This window comes from Pteronotus mesoamericanus, unplaced genomic scaffold (genome assembly GCF_021234165.1).
Source record: "Pteronotus mesoamericanus isolate MK-2021 breed Mesoamerican mustached bat unplaced genomic scaffold, CSHL_Meso_final contig_192, whole genome shotgun sequence".
Classification (NCBI taxonomy): Eukaryota; Metazoa; Chordata; class Mammalia; order Chiroptera; family Mormoopidae; genus Pteronotus; species Pteronotus mesoamericanus.
The window spans coordinates 2,358,335-2,374,493 of record NW_026555082.1 but is presented as its reverse complement, the minus strand read 5'-3'; the positions used below and the strand labels follow the sequence as shown (position 1 = coordinate 2,374,493).

Here is a 16,159-nt window from a genome sequence, read left to right as displayed (position 1 = left end):
CACTTCCCGGCCCCGCCTTCATCCCACCCCGCCTCCTTCACGGGGCTGCGGCAGCATTTTTTTTTTAGCCCTGGTGGGATGACACGCACTTCTGTTCCTTTGGGACCCGAGTCCTTTCTGGGCCTTTGTCATTCATGGACTCCTTCCCTTCTCCCAACAGGAAAAACCATTGAGCATCACAGGGAACCCCTGGCTCCTCACACAGTTCCCCGACCACCCCCCTCCCCGTGTAGAGCTAATTCAAGCTCCCTCGGATGCCTGGGACCAGTGTCGCCGGCGCACAGGGCCCCAGAGCGAGCCTATGGGGAGGGGCCACCTCAGCTTTAATGTGTCAGAGGCACCGCTGTCTCCTCATGGAAGCCCTCCTTGCTAGCGCACAAGCCCTTTGCGGAAAGCGTTTACCTGCCTCTGGTCTAAAGGAAAAGACAAGAAATTCTCTCTCCTAGTTTTAGTATGAAACACCCTAAAGAACTTCTCCGATTGGCCTGGCTCAGGTCACACAATGGCACCCGATCAGGGGGACGGAGAGCGGACCAGCTGGTCCCTGGGGCCACGTCCACGCCCGTTGCAGCTCCCCTAGGACCCCCAGTCAGAGCGGAGTGGGAGCAGAGACCCCCAGGGTGTGGGGAGAGGGGGTAGGGAGTGCCAGGCGGACAAACACAGGGACGGTCCAGCAAAGGAGCAGCGACCTTTGTCCAGGGTACTTGTCGTAATGCGTATCCCAACACCAAACTGAAATTTCAAAGGACAACAGATGGGACTCAGACGAGGAGTCAGGCTGCCACAGGTAGCCCGTCAAAGGCGATACTTGGGAACCTGCCCCAGACCCGGAGGAGAGAGCGGCCCGGAACGTGGTTGAGCCGGCGCCCGGCACGGGGGTGCGTGCTTCCTCCACCTGGGGCCTGGCGCAGGCGCCCCTCCCAGCACTCCTCGCGGAGCGTAAGACATGGCCCTCCTCTGGGGGCACAGTGGCCTGCAGGTGGGCCCCCGCTGGGGAAGAAGGGCCCACGCGCTGCCGAGAGGCGGGGGCAGGAGTGAGCTGTCCTGTGGGGACCTGCCAGCCCCTAAGTGTTTGCCAGGGCCAGAGCTGTGAGTATGTTTCCTATGGACAGATGGGAGTCATGAAGACAGACATAAGCCACATGGACAGGTCACCTTAGGTCCTGTCCAATCATCCCTGTAGGAGGGCAGAGGTCCCCTGCAGCCAACAGGAAAATACCCGCCCAGGAAGGCAACACAGCACAGGAGCGGGAGCAGCAGGGGAGTGCCAAGGAGCCCCTGAATGTCCTCAGGAGGGGGATCAACTTACTCTCTGCCAGGCCAGAGGTGAGACTGCAGCCCCGCCAACGCCGTGCCCTCCACCCCGACAACGGGCCGCAGCGCCAGGGGGAGGGAGGAGGGCGTGCAGGCTGAGGGAGGCTTGTGGAAGGAAGGAGGGAGAAGCCGAGCACAGCCCTTCCCCGGTGCTCGCCTCAGGCCCTAAAGGGCCCAGCTGGGCCCCACGGGGAATTAAGGTTAAATCCAGTTCAGAGGTTTAAGTCTGCAGACCTGGATGTTCTCAGTTCTGAACTGAGCCATTCATTGCTGGCAGTCTGAAATCACCTGTGCCCAGTCCAAGGTGCTGGGGACAAGGTTAGGCTTAGCCTCCCTTGCTTGTTGCAAAGACCGGAAACCCACCGGAGCCAGCCCCAGCAGGAGGGTGCTGTTAAGGATGTTGCCAGGGACTGAGTGTTCATGCCCCCCAAACCCTTAGGCCGAAATCCTAACCCCCATGTGATTAGGAGGTGGGGCCTTTGGGAGGTCTTTGGGTCATGGGGGTGGAGACCTCATGAATGGAATCCGTCCCTTCTGAGGACAGAGCTCCCTCCTTCTCCCACCCGAAGACACAGCCTGACAGCCCTCGGTAAACAGGACTGACCCGGAACGTGATCACGCTGACACCCATCTCAGACCTCCAGCCTCCAAAACTGAGACACGTTTCCGCTTTCACCAGGCCACCCAGCCTCCGGCTCTGTTACGGAAGCCTGAAGTGACCAAGGCAGATGCAAGGAGCCTCATGGGTGCCTGAGGACACTGGGGTTCCCTGGTCTGGGGACCCAAGCCTGCACCCTTCACCAGTCGATCAGAGGGCCCCTTGTTTCTGAAACAGCAAGCCTAATGCATGACACGAGCTACCAACACGTGAACACTCACCAAGTCAGGCCTGTTTAAAAGTGCCCTACAGGTGAGAATTCACTTATCCCTCTGAGAAACTGAACGATGAGGTAGGTCCTATTGTTATACCATTACTTATACCCGAGGGAACGGAGGCACAGAGAGATTTCATTTCCATACTCACAGGTACCCGCTGCGCAGGGAGGTAAGGGAGACTACAAGTGGAGCTGGGTCTGATCTGGTCTAGGGGGCTACGCGAGGCTGCCCTGACCAGGCAGCACAGCATCGGATCTGGATTGAGCCAAGTGAGGGCAGCTGTGGAAGGGCATCCAGGGTGGAGGGCTGGCAAGTGCAAAGGCCTGGGGACAGGAGGGCACCGCTGGTTGGGGAGCAGCAAGGAAGCTGCTGGGACTGGAGGTGGAGCCTGAGGAGGGCGCGGATGTGGTAGAGAGCTGAGCCGGGCCAGGCTGAGCCTCCTGGGTCTGGAGATGAGAGGATGCACGGCCCAAATGGGGACATTGTTGGAAGGAAGGACGGTGGTGTACTCACACTGGGACAGAGACAAAAAATGGGGACCCTCCCAGACAAGTTCGGACATCAGCCTTTTCCTTGTTTTGTTTTTTCTTCTTTTTAGAGGTATTATACACATACAGTAAAGTGAACAGATATTTGGAGCACGGATGGATTAAGCTTTATTTTTGTACAGACACATGCAACAAGCTGGGTTTGTCTGATCAAGATGCAGAAGGTTCCTGCTTCCCCCGCCCAAGGCTCCCTCACGTCCAGTTCACGGTCCCCCTCCCCCAAGAAACCGCTCCTCTGATCTCTAACACCGAAGATTGTTTTTGCTGGTTTTCAAAAAATTAAGGTATATTATAAACAGTGATATGCTCCACTCTTAAGTGCACAGTTTGGAGACTGTTCCTTGCATGCGCTCCTGAGTAACCACCACCCAAATCAACTTCTGGCAGCCCCGGGCTCCCTCCTGCCCTTTTCCATCCGTACCTCCTCCATGGAGGCAGCCACTCTTCTGGTTCCTGTCTCCGTGGGTTAGTTTTGCTACATGCTCCTTTAGTTCTCCGCCAACCCTTTATCTGTGCCCGCACCTGCCCCCCGCTGCTGTCCTGCCCCAGCTGAAGTCCCTTCCCTTCCCCGGGTCAGGGTTCCCATAGCCCTGCTCCCGCCCTCACGCACCCCATGGCCTCGGTGGCCTCCCACGAGTCCCAGGCGGCTCCTCCTGTTCTGATGCCACGGGTTTGTTTGGGTGCGGATGTTCGTCACCCTCCTTCCCCGCCACCCAAAGGAGCCAACAACCTCAGCAGCGACTCGCTGGGCAAACCCAGGTTGGCGACAAACTGCCACCCTGAGTCATTTGTGTTTGAGGGAGGCCTAAGCTGGACAGTGGACCTGGAAGTGGGCATCTTCCCGCTGCGGTGGGCATCGCGAATGCACCAGGCGCTGGCCCGCCGGCTCTCCCGCAATCCCGCCCCGGGTATCCCGTCTGTCCGAGTCAAAGGTGGGCCCGCGTTTCTGAGAGCCCTGGTTAAAACCCGCCGCAGAGGCCCCCAGAGCTGCGACTGCAGGGCGGCCCCGAAGCCGCAGGCCGGTCGGGGCTGCTCGGAGCCTCACGCTCCCCTACGGACGCAGGGCGAGCGCCCGCTCGAGCCCCGCACTCGGAGGGCCGGTCCGCGAGGTACTTGCACACACCGCCCAGACATCCTCTGCGCAAGCGCCGGCGCCGCAATCTCGGCGGCGCACTGGCTCCCGGCTCGCTCCGCCCCGCCCCCCGCCTTCCCAGCCCCGCCCTTCGCCTTCCCAGCATCCCGACCTCCCTACGGCGAGCTGCGAGGTCCGATTCCTCCGGGAGCCAGGAGCCGGGACGCAGGGGCGGGGCGGCGCGCTGAGGTCAGCGCGGCGACGGCCGGCCCCTCCGTGGTTGGCTGCGCCCGCGCTGGCCGCGCCCTGGTTGGCTGCGGGCCGCGGGGCTGGGCCGCCGGGTCGGAGCTGGGGTCGGAGCTGGGGCGCCGGTCGGGCTCGCGCAGCGCTCGGGTTCGCGTCTCTCCTGGGCGGTGGCGGCGGAGAGGGCGCGGCTGCGGGCGGGGCTGAGGAGCGCAGGCGGGGCGGGCCGCGTCGGGCGGGGAGGGCGGTGGCGCCGAGGGGAGGAGACCGGCCCATGGACCCGCGGGGCCCGGCGCCCCAGACGCTGCGCCGCCGGGACCGAGCTCAAGATGTCTGCCTAGGCCGGGGCGCAACGACGCGGTCGGGGCGGCGACGAGGCGCTGCCAGGGCTCGCGGCTGCCGGGTCCCCGAGGGCTCGCCCTGACGGACTGGCCGAGCGGGCAGCGAGAAGCGGGCGCGTGGGGAGCGGGCCGTGCGGCACCATGTCGGCCAAGGTGCGGCTCAAGAAGCTGGAGCAGCTGCTCCTGGACGGGCCCTGGCGCAACGAGAGCGCCCTGAGCGTGGAGACGCTGCTCGACGTGCTCATCTGCCTGTACACTGAGTGCAGCCACTCGGCCCTGCGCCGCGACAAGTATGTGGCCGAGTTCCTCGAGTGGGGTAAGTGCGCGCGGGCCTGACCCTCGGTCCCCCGGCCGGGCCGGCCTCCTCCTCCGCGCCGCCCTCCTTCACGCTTCCTTCCACCCGCCGCCCCGTCCCTCTCCGGCCGCTGCGGTCTCTTCGCGGCGCTCGGTCCCTCCCTGCGCTCTTCGGCCTTCGCACATCCGCGTTCGGCCGTCCCGCCCCCTCATCCTGCCCCTCGGAGCCACATCCTTCGTCACCCGCCCCCCCCACCCCTGCCGGGCCATCGCCCCTGCAGCTTCCTAGACCCACCCTTCGAGTCTGGATATCATTTCCTGCAGCCCTGGCTGGGATATCCGCCCCCGCCCCCCGCCCCCCTCTCCGGGGTCCGGAATCAGCGGCCAGGGCCGCCCCGCACACGCTCCGCTGGCTTGCGGGGGCAGCCGCCCGTGCTTTCCCGGCTGCCTCCCGCGCCGCCCGTGGGCCCCCCAGCCGGGGCGCGTCTCCTAGGTGACAGCCGGTCTATGTCCCCTTCACTGTAGCACCGCCCAGGCAGTTTTAAGGTTAAAAGCCTTATTTTGAGTACACCGTGCAAGAGCAAATTGATTTTTTTTCTTTGTGACTGCGCCAGATCCTGGTGATATTTGGGGGTAGTTGGAATTGGCTGTACGTGGAAGTCGTTTAAAAACTTCCTTCCTCTGACCCTTCTGTGCCTCCTCCACTTCATTCAAGGGCCCAGGAGGCTGTGGCCGTCGATCAGTTGACCTGTAGTGCGTTATTAGGCGCAGGTTTGATTAAGCCACGTATGACCGCTAGAATCCGGAAGGCCGGGTGGGGCGCAAGCCCTTGGCCCCACCCTCCCCGAACGTGGGCTGCCGTTGGGACCCTCACCTGAAACCGGGGGCCACACCCATGAGAATCCTGCCCCCGGGTTTGCGTCATTGGGCTAGAACTGTGCAGCTGGAACCAGCAAGTTTAATCTTCGACCATAGAGCTGACATTTACTTGAGGAAACGAGCAAGTGGGTTCTGTGGCAAGGCCATCTCTCGGGGGGGACGGGGACTGGAAGTGGAGTTTTGTTTCCAGGTTAAAACCTCAGTGGCCGTATCCTGGAGAGGGCTTCTGATTCTTCTCTGAGTGTTGACATGGTGCCTGCGAGGGCAGTGGCGCAAGCCCAGCGCCCCCGGACGGCGCGATGCCTCGCTGCGCGGGGACTACCCCTGGCGCGGACCCGCGGTGCGGGCAGAAGGGGGCATTCGCGTGCTGGGGTCCTTTCCCAGTGACCTGACTGCAGCTGAAAAACTTACTTCAAAGTTGGTTTGAAAGCGAGGTCTTTGGGGCCTGTCGCTCTGAGCCCTTTGGGGGCTGTGCTGGCCGTTCCTTTCCGGGTGTTTGATCTTGGAATCCAGGTTCCGCAATCAGGCTCACCTCTGGCCCGGACTCTAAGTAAAAGTGTGACTGGAAGGAGGAAGCGGGGGCAGGCCCGCCGGTAAGGCGTGGGCCGCTGGCCTTTGGCCTGGGAGCGAGCCACGCAGGGCGGGCTGGTCCGCGGGCTGGGGCCCTGTCGCTGGGCGCTCCTGGCGCAGCCCTGCGCCGTTCTGGGGACGGCTAGGCGCTCTCTGCTGGGCGAGGCTCTTCCAGCTCGCGTGGGGTCTTGTGTTTAGGAGGTGTGACCTTTCCAAATCTAAACAGGAGCTGCCTGCGGTAAAGATAGAAGAAGTATTTCAAAATTGTGTTCTGGCTTTTTGGGAATTACAAAAATAAATACATTACATTATCCTAAGAACTTAATTTCCACAGAAGTGTGAACTTTAAACTACAAAGACTGGTTTTAAACTTTAGGTGGCATTTTATTTTATTTTTATTTTTTAACAGATTATATTTATTTCCAGAGAGAGGGGAAGGGAGAGAGGGAGAGAAACACCCATGTGTGGTTGCCTCTCCCGCACCCCCAGCAGGGAGGGGACCAACAACCCACCACCCAGGCCTGTGCCCTACACTGGGCATCGAGCTGGCCACCCCTCGGTCGGAGGCTGGCGCTCAGTCCACTGAGCCACACCAGCCGGGGCTCAGGGGGCATCTCAATGAAATACTGGCGCTTTGGAGGAGCAGCGTAGCACCCCTGTGTGCCAGCAGTGTGTCACCGCGGCGGCGGCGGTGGCCGTGTGCGGGCGCAGTCACTGCTCGCTGCGGCCCCAGGTGCCTGGCGACTGGCCGGAAGGCGGGGACTGGTCCTGCGAACAGAACGGTCTGGGAGGCATTTTCAGGGACCCTACCGTCTTCTGGTCAGGAAACATGGACGCAGGCTGTCAGTCTGCCGACGGTGGAGCCTCTGGAGTCACACTGTGCGGCACTTGAAACCTCGGGCGTGCCGAGTCGCGTCCCACAGAGGACCAGTCCCTCCCCACCTTCCAAACCTTGCTCCTTGTCTGATGACAGTTACGTGGAATTCTTGAAACTCAATGAAAAAAATAGCCCATTCGGCTCAGATTTTGAGACTTACTGGGAAACCTTTGGGGAGATCTGGAATGACTAGGTAATAAATTCTTTACGTTTTAAAAGAAGACTGTTTCTGGCTCTAGTTTTCCTATTTCCACAGTGGTTGCACAGGACAAGAGTCAGCCTGGCTTCATTGTAGGTTTGCATCTTTAATTTCCCCTTCATTGTGTTTATAATAGTTTGATTAGGTTCTATTAAACCACAGACCTTAATTAAAAGTTAGAAATACTCTGCTTTGTATGTGTATTTCTTTAAGCTTCTTTTAAAATGCAAATTTGATGCTGTTTGAAGGACACGCGAAACACTGAAATTTCAACAAGTGAACAAATAAGGACAACTAAAATGAGGTGAACTTGTTCTTTCATCTCTGTTACGTAAAAATACTTTTACACGGGTTAAGTACGTAACATGGCCTAAATATCACGGCCAGCGTGGCTCTGGATGGAGCCGCTGTTTGGCACTGGATGGGCCGCCCCGGCCCCCCTGGCCTGCAGCCGCGGCTGGGGGTCTGTGTGGCGGAGGCGCACCTCGCCAGCAGCCTGGCCTGGGCTTGCCGGTTCCCACCCCACGGTCTCTCCTCTCACCCAGACACACTTCCTCTGTGAGGAGCAGAGTTAATCTTCCAAGCCGCCTGCTTAATTTCCTCCTGTGCGCCCTTCCCGCGTCGTCAGTGCTGCGGTCCCTTCCTGGAGCTCCCCTCCCTCGCCGCGCATTCCTGCGGCTGGGGGCTCGCTCCTCCCAGGGTGCGCCGATGACTCCACCGAGCGAATGCGTTCACACTTCGCAGATGCTGCCGAGCATCTCAGGATGCGTTTTGATCTTCATGGTTCTTCCAGCTAGGATGTGGGTGTAACATGGGACACTTAAAAACAAAAAAAAAGATTCTATTCATTTATTTTTAGGGCGGGGGAAGGGAAGGAGAAAGAGAGGGAGAGAGACATCGATGTGTGAGAGAAACAGCGCTTGGTTGTCTCTTGCAGGCGCCCCGACTGGGGATGGAGCCCCCCACCCAGGCCTGTGTCCTGACCAGGAATCGAACTGGTGACCTTCCGCTTCCTGGGACAAGGCCCAACCAACTGCGCCACACTGGTCAGGACTTGGGAACACTTTTTTGAAATGACAAACTTTGAGAAACTGTTGTTTTGAATAATAAGATCTAAATTGTAGGGAAATAATTGGGATTGCATAGCAAGGATTAGGGTGACCTAATTTAGATTTCATTAATGGCTGTGTGAAATGCACAGGTGTGGAGCACATAGCATGGGATGGGCAGCTGAAGCGACCTAACGTCACCAGGCGGGCCTTCCCTTTTCTCTCCTGAAACCTCTCGCTGTCAGTTGGGCTTTAAAGCGAACACGGCAGTGTCTGTTGAACGCAGACCTTCACTGCGTAAAACGGGAGCTGACTGGAGCCGTTCTTCCCGCAGGTGCCGCGGTGTGAGGGGTGCGCGCCGCGGGCTGCTCTCCAGGCAAAACCCTCCAGTGCGCAGGTGCCCGGGGTGACACCCTCAGCTCCCGAGGGCTGGCCGGGAGTCCCCTTTGCCTTTGGTCCCGCCCTCTGCCGCAGCCGCAGGGTCCTCAGAGGCCCCGCCTGTCTGCTGACGCAGGTGCTGGTGAGCGGGCGAACAAAACAAGAGTGGTAGTTTCAAACTGTATTAAGTACGGCCAAACTGTTGAATGCTGTTGTTGGTAAGGAGCAAAGAGTATCTTTTCAGACTAATTAAGGATTTTGTGGGAAGAAACCAAAAAAGGATTTTTGAGCTTTTTTTATTTTTTTTAAATCAAAAGAGGATAAAGTAAAAGGAAATTTTGAAAGAAAAAAAACGCAACAATCCTGTATTCACATCACCCTAATCCCCGTAACACTATTTAGTCTCTGTCCTGAGTTTAAGTTTGAGTCTTAGATTCTTAGAATGTTCCAGAGTGACGGTATGTTAAAGTTACCTTTTCTTAATACAGTGTTTTCTATTGTAGTTTTTCCATGCCATTTACCCCCCATACCTCTTCCACCTTCACCCACGCCCCTGCCCCCACAATCTAAAGTTGTCTTCAGTGCATGTGAGCAGCTCACTGAGATGGAAGTGGACTGAGTCTCCGGCCATACCACCCTGAACATGCCCCACCTCGTCTGAAAATGGAGAGAGGAAAATATACTTCCTTAGATGTAAAATTACAAAAGTTCCGACAATGCGAAATACATTGAAATTATGTATGTAATTTTATGTAAAGATTTCTGTTTGATACTTATTGTTTGTGTTGTCAACACTAGGTGACTCTCCAACCAAGCCGTAGAGGACACAGTTACTTCCCTGTCTCAGGGAGGGTCTGTTTTCAACAGCATGAATTATTTTTTCTTTCCTTTGGCCTGGATGCCAGTGTGCAGTCGTGAGCGCGGCCCCGTGTGGAAAGGGAGCCCAGCCCCCCCCCCCCCCCCCGGTGCAGCCAGGCCCTCGTGGAGCCTGCCTGGTCCTGGTCCTGCCTGCCGCGTCCCTGAGCCTCCCTTGGCCCCCCCGAGACTCCTCTCCGCCGTCCGCACTGCGAAGTCCCCTTCTGGGGTCTGTCTTGCTCCTCGGGGTGGAGTGTGTCTCCCAGGGTCTGAAGTGCCTTTGCCCCTCCCACCGGAAGGGCAGTTTGCCTGGGTGCCGAACGCTCGGCCGGAAGGTGCGTTGCCTCGGGGTCGGAAGCGCCGTGCCTCCGCTGTGCCCCCCGCCCCCCCCCCCGTGCCCGGACGAGAAGCCTGCGCCCACGGAGGGCCCCGGGCCTCCGAGTGACCAGCTTGCTCTCTAGGAGCTTCGGGCTCTTCCCTTCACCCCTAGTGTCCCTCCGGGGTGGGTCCCCCAGATCCCGGAAACTGTTCTGTACGACTTCACGGTCTCCACCTCTCTGATTTCTCCATTCGAGCTGTCTTGATCTCCTGTTACGCAGGTGTTGGACCGTCTAGTGTTTAGAGGGCCGGCGGTGCCTGGAGCCAGGGCTGCTTCCCCTGCGGGCTTGCAGCCCGTCCTGGTTTCTGCCCCTCGCTGTTCCAGCCTTCGGAGGTCCTGGCGCTGCTGCGGACTCCTGGGCCTGCTACCCCCGCCCCCGCCCAGCACCTCACACGCCAGTCGCTTCCGGTTCCCTGGCTTTGCTTTTCCCGCTGTGCAGAACGAAGTTGACTTTTCAGGTCTGCTGTCCTCTGTCATCCATTCTTTCAAGTATTTTGTTAAGGACTTGAGGCGTGCCAGGCACTGCGGGAAGGTGACTGCAGCGGGGGGAGAGGTGACCGAGCTCCCCTCCCGCTGCCCAGGGGCCGTGTGCTGTGTCTGGCGGGGTTCGGAGGGTGCAGCGACGGGCCCGTGCACCCCCCTCCATCTGTGTGTGAAGTCCGAGCATCCAGCTCTGTGGTCGGTGATTTGGGTGCGCTGCACCGTGCTCCCCTGGGCGGGGCGGGGACCCTCCTGGGGACAGGCGACTCCATGTGCCTGTGGACACACCCTGCACGGAGGTGTCTGTCGCGTGTTGAGTGTCATGGGTGTGTGTGACTCAGGACTGTGGAGGAACTGTGTCTTCCGGGAAGTGACAGGGGCCCATCTGTTGCACCCCGAAGCTTTTGGCGTGCAGGAAGAACTCACTCATTTGACATGCGTAGCAGGCCCTGGCTGGTGGGGCTCCGTGGACTGAGAGCTGGACTGGAAAGCCAAGGAGCTGCCAGATCGATTCCCGGGCCTAGGTTTGGGCCAGGTCCCCGGTGGGGGCACACGAGAGGCCACCACACAGTGATGTTTCTCCTCTCTCTCCCTCGCCTTCTCTCTAGAAATAAGTAAATAAAATCTTTGGAAAAGCAATGCAGAGCAGGAGAAGGACTTATCTTGCCACTGTTCATTTTCTAAAAACACAGGTAACAGATGGGAACTGCAGAGGTACACGCCCCCCCGCCCCAGGCTGCATTCTGGGGCTGCGCTCTGCCCGAGCCTGCGCAGGGACTGAATCGGAGTCCTTGACTCTCTCATTGGGTTGGAAAGGGTAAACCAGAGGCTGAGTTTGTTTCTTTAACCTGTACATTGTTTTTAACCTGACAAAGCATTTGTGTTGGTTCTTCACTATTGAGAAAGATGTTGATTTCATAATTAATGGGTGTGCAGCAGTTCTTGAAAAGTAACTTTGCGGCTCTGTCACAAATAGGCTTGTTCTTTTCTAACTCTAAGTATTCGAGATTAGGTTGTTGGACGTCTTTATGTAAACTAACAAGCCACCTTTCTGACGGTCCTTTCCAGCGAGCGGGGACGTGGCTGGCGGGCTGCTGTCAAAAGCTTAGGAAGTTACAGGGAACCCTTTGTTGGCCGTGTCACCGGTTAATTGCAGTGTTCAAGGATGGCATTTATATTAGAGTGTTAGCACAAGAAATGTTTCTCAAAACGTCACGCATTACTGTGGTTTTATGAAACCAAAGTGCTAAGCCTGGATGTGTTTTCTTTCACAAATATTTAATCGTTTCTTCAGAGTAAGATTTGTGTTTACGAAGTTTTGATATACCTTGTGAAATAATATGTTAAGAGGGGTATTGAACAAAAACCAGTTGTCTATCAGTAAGGTGAGAGAAATGTAAATTGAATTACACGACTGATTAAGTCCGTTTATTTTAGTGGAAAGGAAATGTTTCCCTGCCATTTTCAGTTACCAGATGATTTTTTCTTGATTTACTTATTTTTTGGTAATGGCCTTATATGTGATTTACTTCCAGAGCGTTCCCCCTCCCTCAGACAAGCGCTGTCCCCTGTGCTGTCCCCTCCGACCCCTCCCCCCCAGCTCTCAGCAACCCGGCGCCCCCGTCTGGTGCGCATCGGTGTGTTCTGGACATGTCCTGCGCTGGGGTCGCACAACCTGCGGTCTTTCGTGCCTGGATTCGTTGCCCTTAATGTAATGTTTTCAAGGGTATGTCTGTGTTTTGTTGCTTTTTATTGCCAGATATAGCCTGTTGTACGGATGGTCCACATTTTGTGCATCTCTTTATCAGCTGATGGACATTTGGGTGGTTTCTGCCTTTACGCTATGATGACCAACGCTGCTGTGGCTGCCGTGTCTCATTCTGTTGGTCGAGTGGGTGTTGCGTGTTGAACCAACCGTGCATTCCTGGGATGAGTCCCACTAGAGTCTAGATCACGGTGTACGATTCTTTCTCTACGTTGCTGGATCTGGTTTGCTGGTATTTTGTTCAGGCTTTTTCCATCTATAAGAAATGCTGGCCTGCAGTTTTTTTCCTTGGATATCTTTGTCTGGTTTTGGTATCAGCGTCATACTGGCCTCATAGAATGAATTAGGAAGTGTTCTGTCTTCCTATTTTTTTGAGAGTTTGTATTAATTCTTAAAATTAATATTCTTTAAATGTTTGAGAATTCACCTGTGTAGCCATCTAGATTTTCTTTTTTGTGGTTAGTTCTTTGATTACTGTTGAGTAATTCAGTTTCTGTACTTGTAGATCTTTCCACATTTTCTGTGTTTTTATGAGTCCATTTTGGTAGTTTTTGTCTTCCTAGGAGTTGGTCTGTTTCATCTATCTAATTTGTTTGTATACAGTTATTCACAGTATTTCTTAGTAACCACGTTTACTTCTTATAAGGTCAACAGTAGCATCTTCTCTTTCATTTCAGTTCTGGCAAGTCGGGTCTCCTTGGCCCATGTTAGAAGTGGCTGACATCGCACACTTTATCTTACACATATCTTCTCGCGGTAACAACGCACCCGCGCGGAAGAGCGGCGCGGCCCCTGCGTGCTCTCGAGTGTGACCGCAGAGGCTCTGGGCGCGGGCCGCGTCCTTGGTCCCCGCACCGCAGCGCCTCCGGCCTCCGGGCGGCGCCGGGCTCTGCAGAGCCCTGGGGGTCGCTGGCTTTCCTTGGAGACGCCCCCGCAGACGCTGCTCCCGTCGGTGCCCTCCCTCGGTCTGCGGGGGTCTGCGCGGGGCGTCCCGGGGCGCAGCCCTGCCCTTCGTCGCTCAGGACCGCCCCCGAGTCGCCTAGGCGTCTGCCGCTCTCAGGCGTGGCGTGCCGCCGGGGCTGTTTTTATTTTGAACAGCTTCTAAGAGTATAAAAACAATGTCTGCTCATTAAATAAATTCTAGCAGTGCAGAGGGGTCCGCCGCAGAAAGTAAAAGTCGCCTTCTCCTCGTTGTATTAGAAACGCTTTGACTTCTTTCTTTTTATTTTAGGGCATATTCTGGTCATTAATGTTGAAAACAATATTGATTTGAAAAATTTTTTAATGTCAAAAATTGTATTTCCTAGTCATAATTATTTTGAAGTGTTATGAGAAGTTAATGTTGAAATATGACTATTTCATATGACAAGAGTATTATGATTTCGCCTTTGATAGACTATTGATTTTTGTCACTTGTGTTAACAGACACGATGCCGTGCACGCGTCCCCAGAACACGGCGCACTTACTCACGGCGCTTCATTCTCCAGTGGGGCGGTTGAGCCTCTTGTGTTCGTGTGTTATTGATTAATTTTTAATTTATATTCCTAATTGAGGAGCAGCCTGTGGTCTGTGATTTTGCCTTTTATATATTATCATTGGAATATTTTGGTATCAGAGTTGTGACAGAATTTTAAGAAAAATTCTGAAGCTTCCAGTTTTGTGTTCAAGAATATTTTAGAGAACGAAACCTTACCATATTTGTTTATAAAACTGCCTGAACGGAATGCCTTTCCCTGTGAGGGATAGTCTTAGACAAGTTTCAAACTTTTTTCTAGAGTTAGTATTCTATTGGGTTTTTTCTTATCTTGGTGGGTTTTATCATTAGTGTTCTCTTAGAAACACCATTCATTTTATCGGTAGTTTCTTGTTTATTAACATGGAATTATACATAAAGTCGTTTCATTAATTTTCTTTATAGCTGTCATTTAAAAATATTTTTTTATTGATTGACTTTTAGAGAAGGAGAGAGAGACATCGATTTGTTGCTCCACTCATTGGTGTGCCCTTTGGCTGCTGCTTGGTCGTGCCCCGACCGGGGACCCAGCCCGCAGCCTTGGCACGTCCAGGTGGCTCTCTGTCCAGACGGCCCTGTAACCAACTCAACTAGGGCCTGTGTCATTTTTAAAGTAATATTCACTTAAGAGTTATTAAGGGGAATTGCCAATTTTTTGTTGTCAAAGCTTATGGCATTTATGTTATTTAAAATTTTTTTTTATATTTTGTTTAATTTTTTAGAGAGAGAGGAAAGGAGCAAGGAAGAGAGAGAAACGTCCACATGTGGTTGCCTCTTGTGCGCCCCCGACTGGGGACCTGGCCTGCAGCCCAGGCCTGTGCCCTGACTGGGACTCGAACCCACGGCGCTGTAGTTCACAGGCCGGCGCTCAATCGAGCAGGCCACACCAGCCGGGGCCATGTTATGTTTTTTTAAAATTGTTCTTCAATTCCAGTTGTCCCCATTTTCCCCTTACTCTCCCCTGCCCTACCCACCCCCCACCTCCCGCATTCAACCCCTCCGGCCTATTGTCTTTGTCCATGGGTCCTTTATACATTTTCCTTGATGACCCTTCCTATATTACGCTCTTTGACTATAATGAAGCCTTCCCTTTTTTATCTAAGTTGGTTGTAAGAATTGGAAACTCGTAAATAGCATTTTCATAATTACGGTTCTATGACTGTTATTCACTGTAAAACCAAGTGACTAGTGCCCTGAAAGTAATACAAAATAATATTGAATGTAAACTGTAATTGAAAAATAAGAACGAACAGACAGAGAAGTGGCAGAGCCAGGCGGCAGGTGCGTGTCCCGGGCCTCGTGCCGGAGCGTCAGGCGTCGGCGCTGGCGAGCCCTGGGCTTCCTTCCCGGCTTCTGGGCCACATCCAGCCACCCGTTTCTTCCGTTCACACTGCTGTTTTGTGGATTCTTTTCTGATGATTTTCTAGAGTTTTTCTGGGAGAGGGAGACTGTATACGTCTGTTATGCATGCATTATATACACACGTATGTACATGTAACATTTCCCCCATGTAGGGATCAAGGGTGGTAATCTTTCCAAGACACTGACTGTCTACAGTGTCTCATCGTGCCCTCATTTTACTGGTAGTTTGACTGGACTGGGTGTAGAATTTGGGGGCTGAAACACCTCCCTCTTGCTTCATGATCGAGATGAGGGAGTGGAAGCCGTGGCTGGCGTGGCTCAGCGGGCTGAGCGCCGGTCTGTGAACAGAAGGGTCGCCGGATCGATTCCCAGTCAGGGCATGTGCCTGGGTTGCGGGCCAGGTTTCAGTTTGGGGACGTGTGAGAGGCAATCAATTGATGTCTTTCTCCCTCTCTTTTTCCTCCCTTCTCATCTCTCTGAAAATAAATAAATATTTTTTTAAAAAAAGATGAGGTGGCTGGTAGGTGCCTGCCATTTCCTCTCTGTCTGAGGGTGCTAATTAAAATTTTTTTAGTTTTCATTCTCCTGATTTATCTGTTTCCTCTGAGGGCCATTTTTTGTTTATCTTGGGACTTTTCCTACTAATGATTTCCCTTTAAAGGGCGGTAACCCTTGACTATCCATTCTGCCATGGATTATATAGAAAACTTCCCTAAAAAGAACGTGGAATCGCTCAGTGTCCTTTTGAGTGGTGATATTTTGAGTACTGCTAGATTCTGAGTTGGTCAGGTTTTATAGTGTTTCTTTTCAGTAGCGCATTCACAACAGTTGGTTTGAAACATAAGTAAAACTTCACTTAACGTTAAGAAAACAGCTTTACAAACCCATGCCACTCCTGGGCACTGTCCGCTTCACAGCTCCACCCCCCCCCCCTTTCTTAGGGTTCCCTTTCCCGACCAGTAATTCTTGTTGATTGCATGGCAAGTTTAATGGCGCTTGAAGTATCCCATTTATTATCTGCGAAAAATGTCCTCCAGTGAAATGCACTTGCAGTGTTTGCAGGTGAAGTCCGGCGTGGAGCTTGTTTCCCATCGCGCTGGAGGTGCCCTCCAGCCCCGCGCCTGCAAGGGAGACTTCCGGTGGGCGCCGAGCAGGGAGAGTGTG

At 54.7% G+C, this 16,159-nt stretch overlaps 1 protein-coding gene and 1 long non-coding RNA gene across 3 annotated transcripts in view; both read left to right on the top strand.

The window, feature by feature from the left end:
• Positions 1 to 642: 642 nt before the first annotated feature.
• LOC129066169 (uncharacterized) lies at positions 643 to 3,208 on the top strand. Its single transcript, XR_008528667.1, has 3 exons — positions 643 to 878; positions 1,994 to 2,224; positions 2,861 to 3,208. It is a non-coding gene; the product is annotated as an uncharacterized LOC129066169 (long non-coding RNA).
• A 1,117-nt stretch (positions 3,209 to 4,325) lies between these two features.
• The window catches only part of CDC42BPB (CDC42 binding protein kinase beta), a 74,654-nt gene continuing 62,820 nt past the window's right edge, over positions 4,326 to 16,159 (top strand). For both annotated transcript variants that reach the window (XR_008528670.1, XM_054567746.1), the window contains exon 1: positions 4,326 to 4,710. Coding sequence is in view for 1 of the 2 variants with exons in the window: in XM_054567746.1 (XP_054423721.1) it covers positions 4,536 to 4,710 (175 nt within the window). In the remaining variant the exon portion in view is untranslated. The remainder of the gene's footprint in view (positions 4,711 to 16,159) is intronic.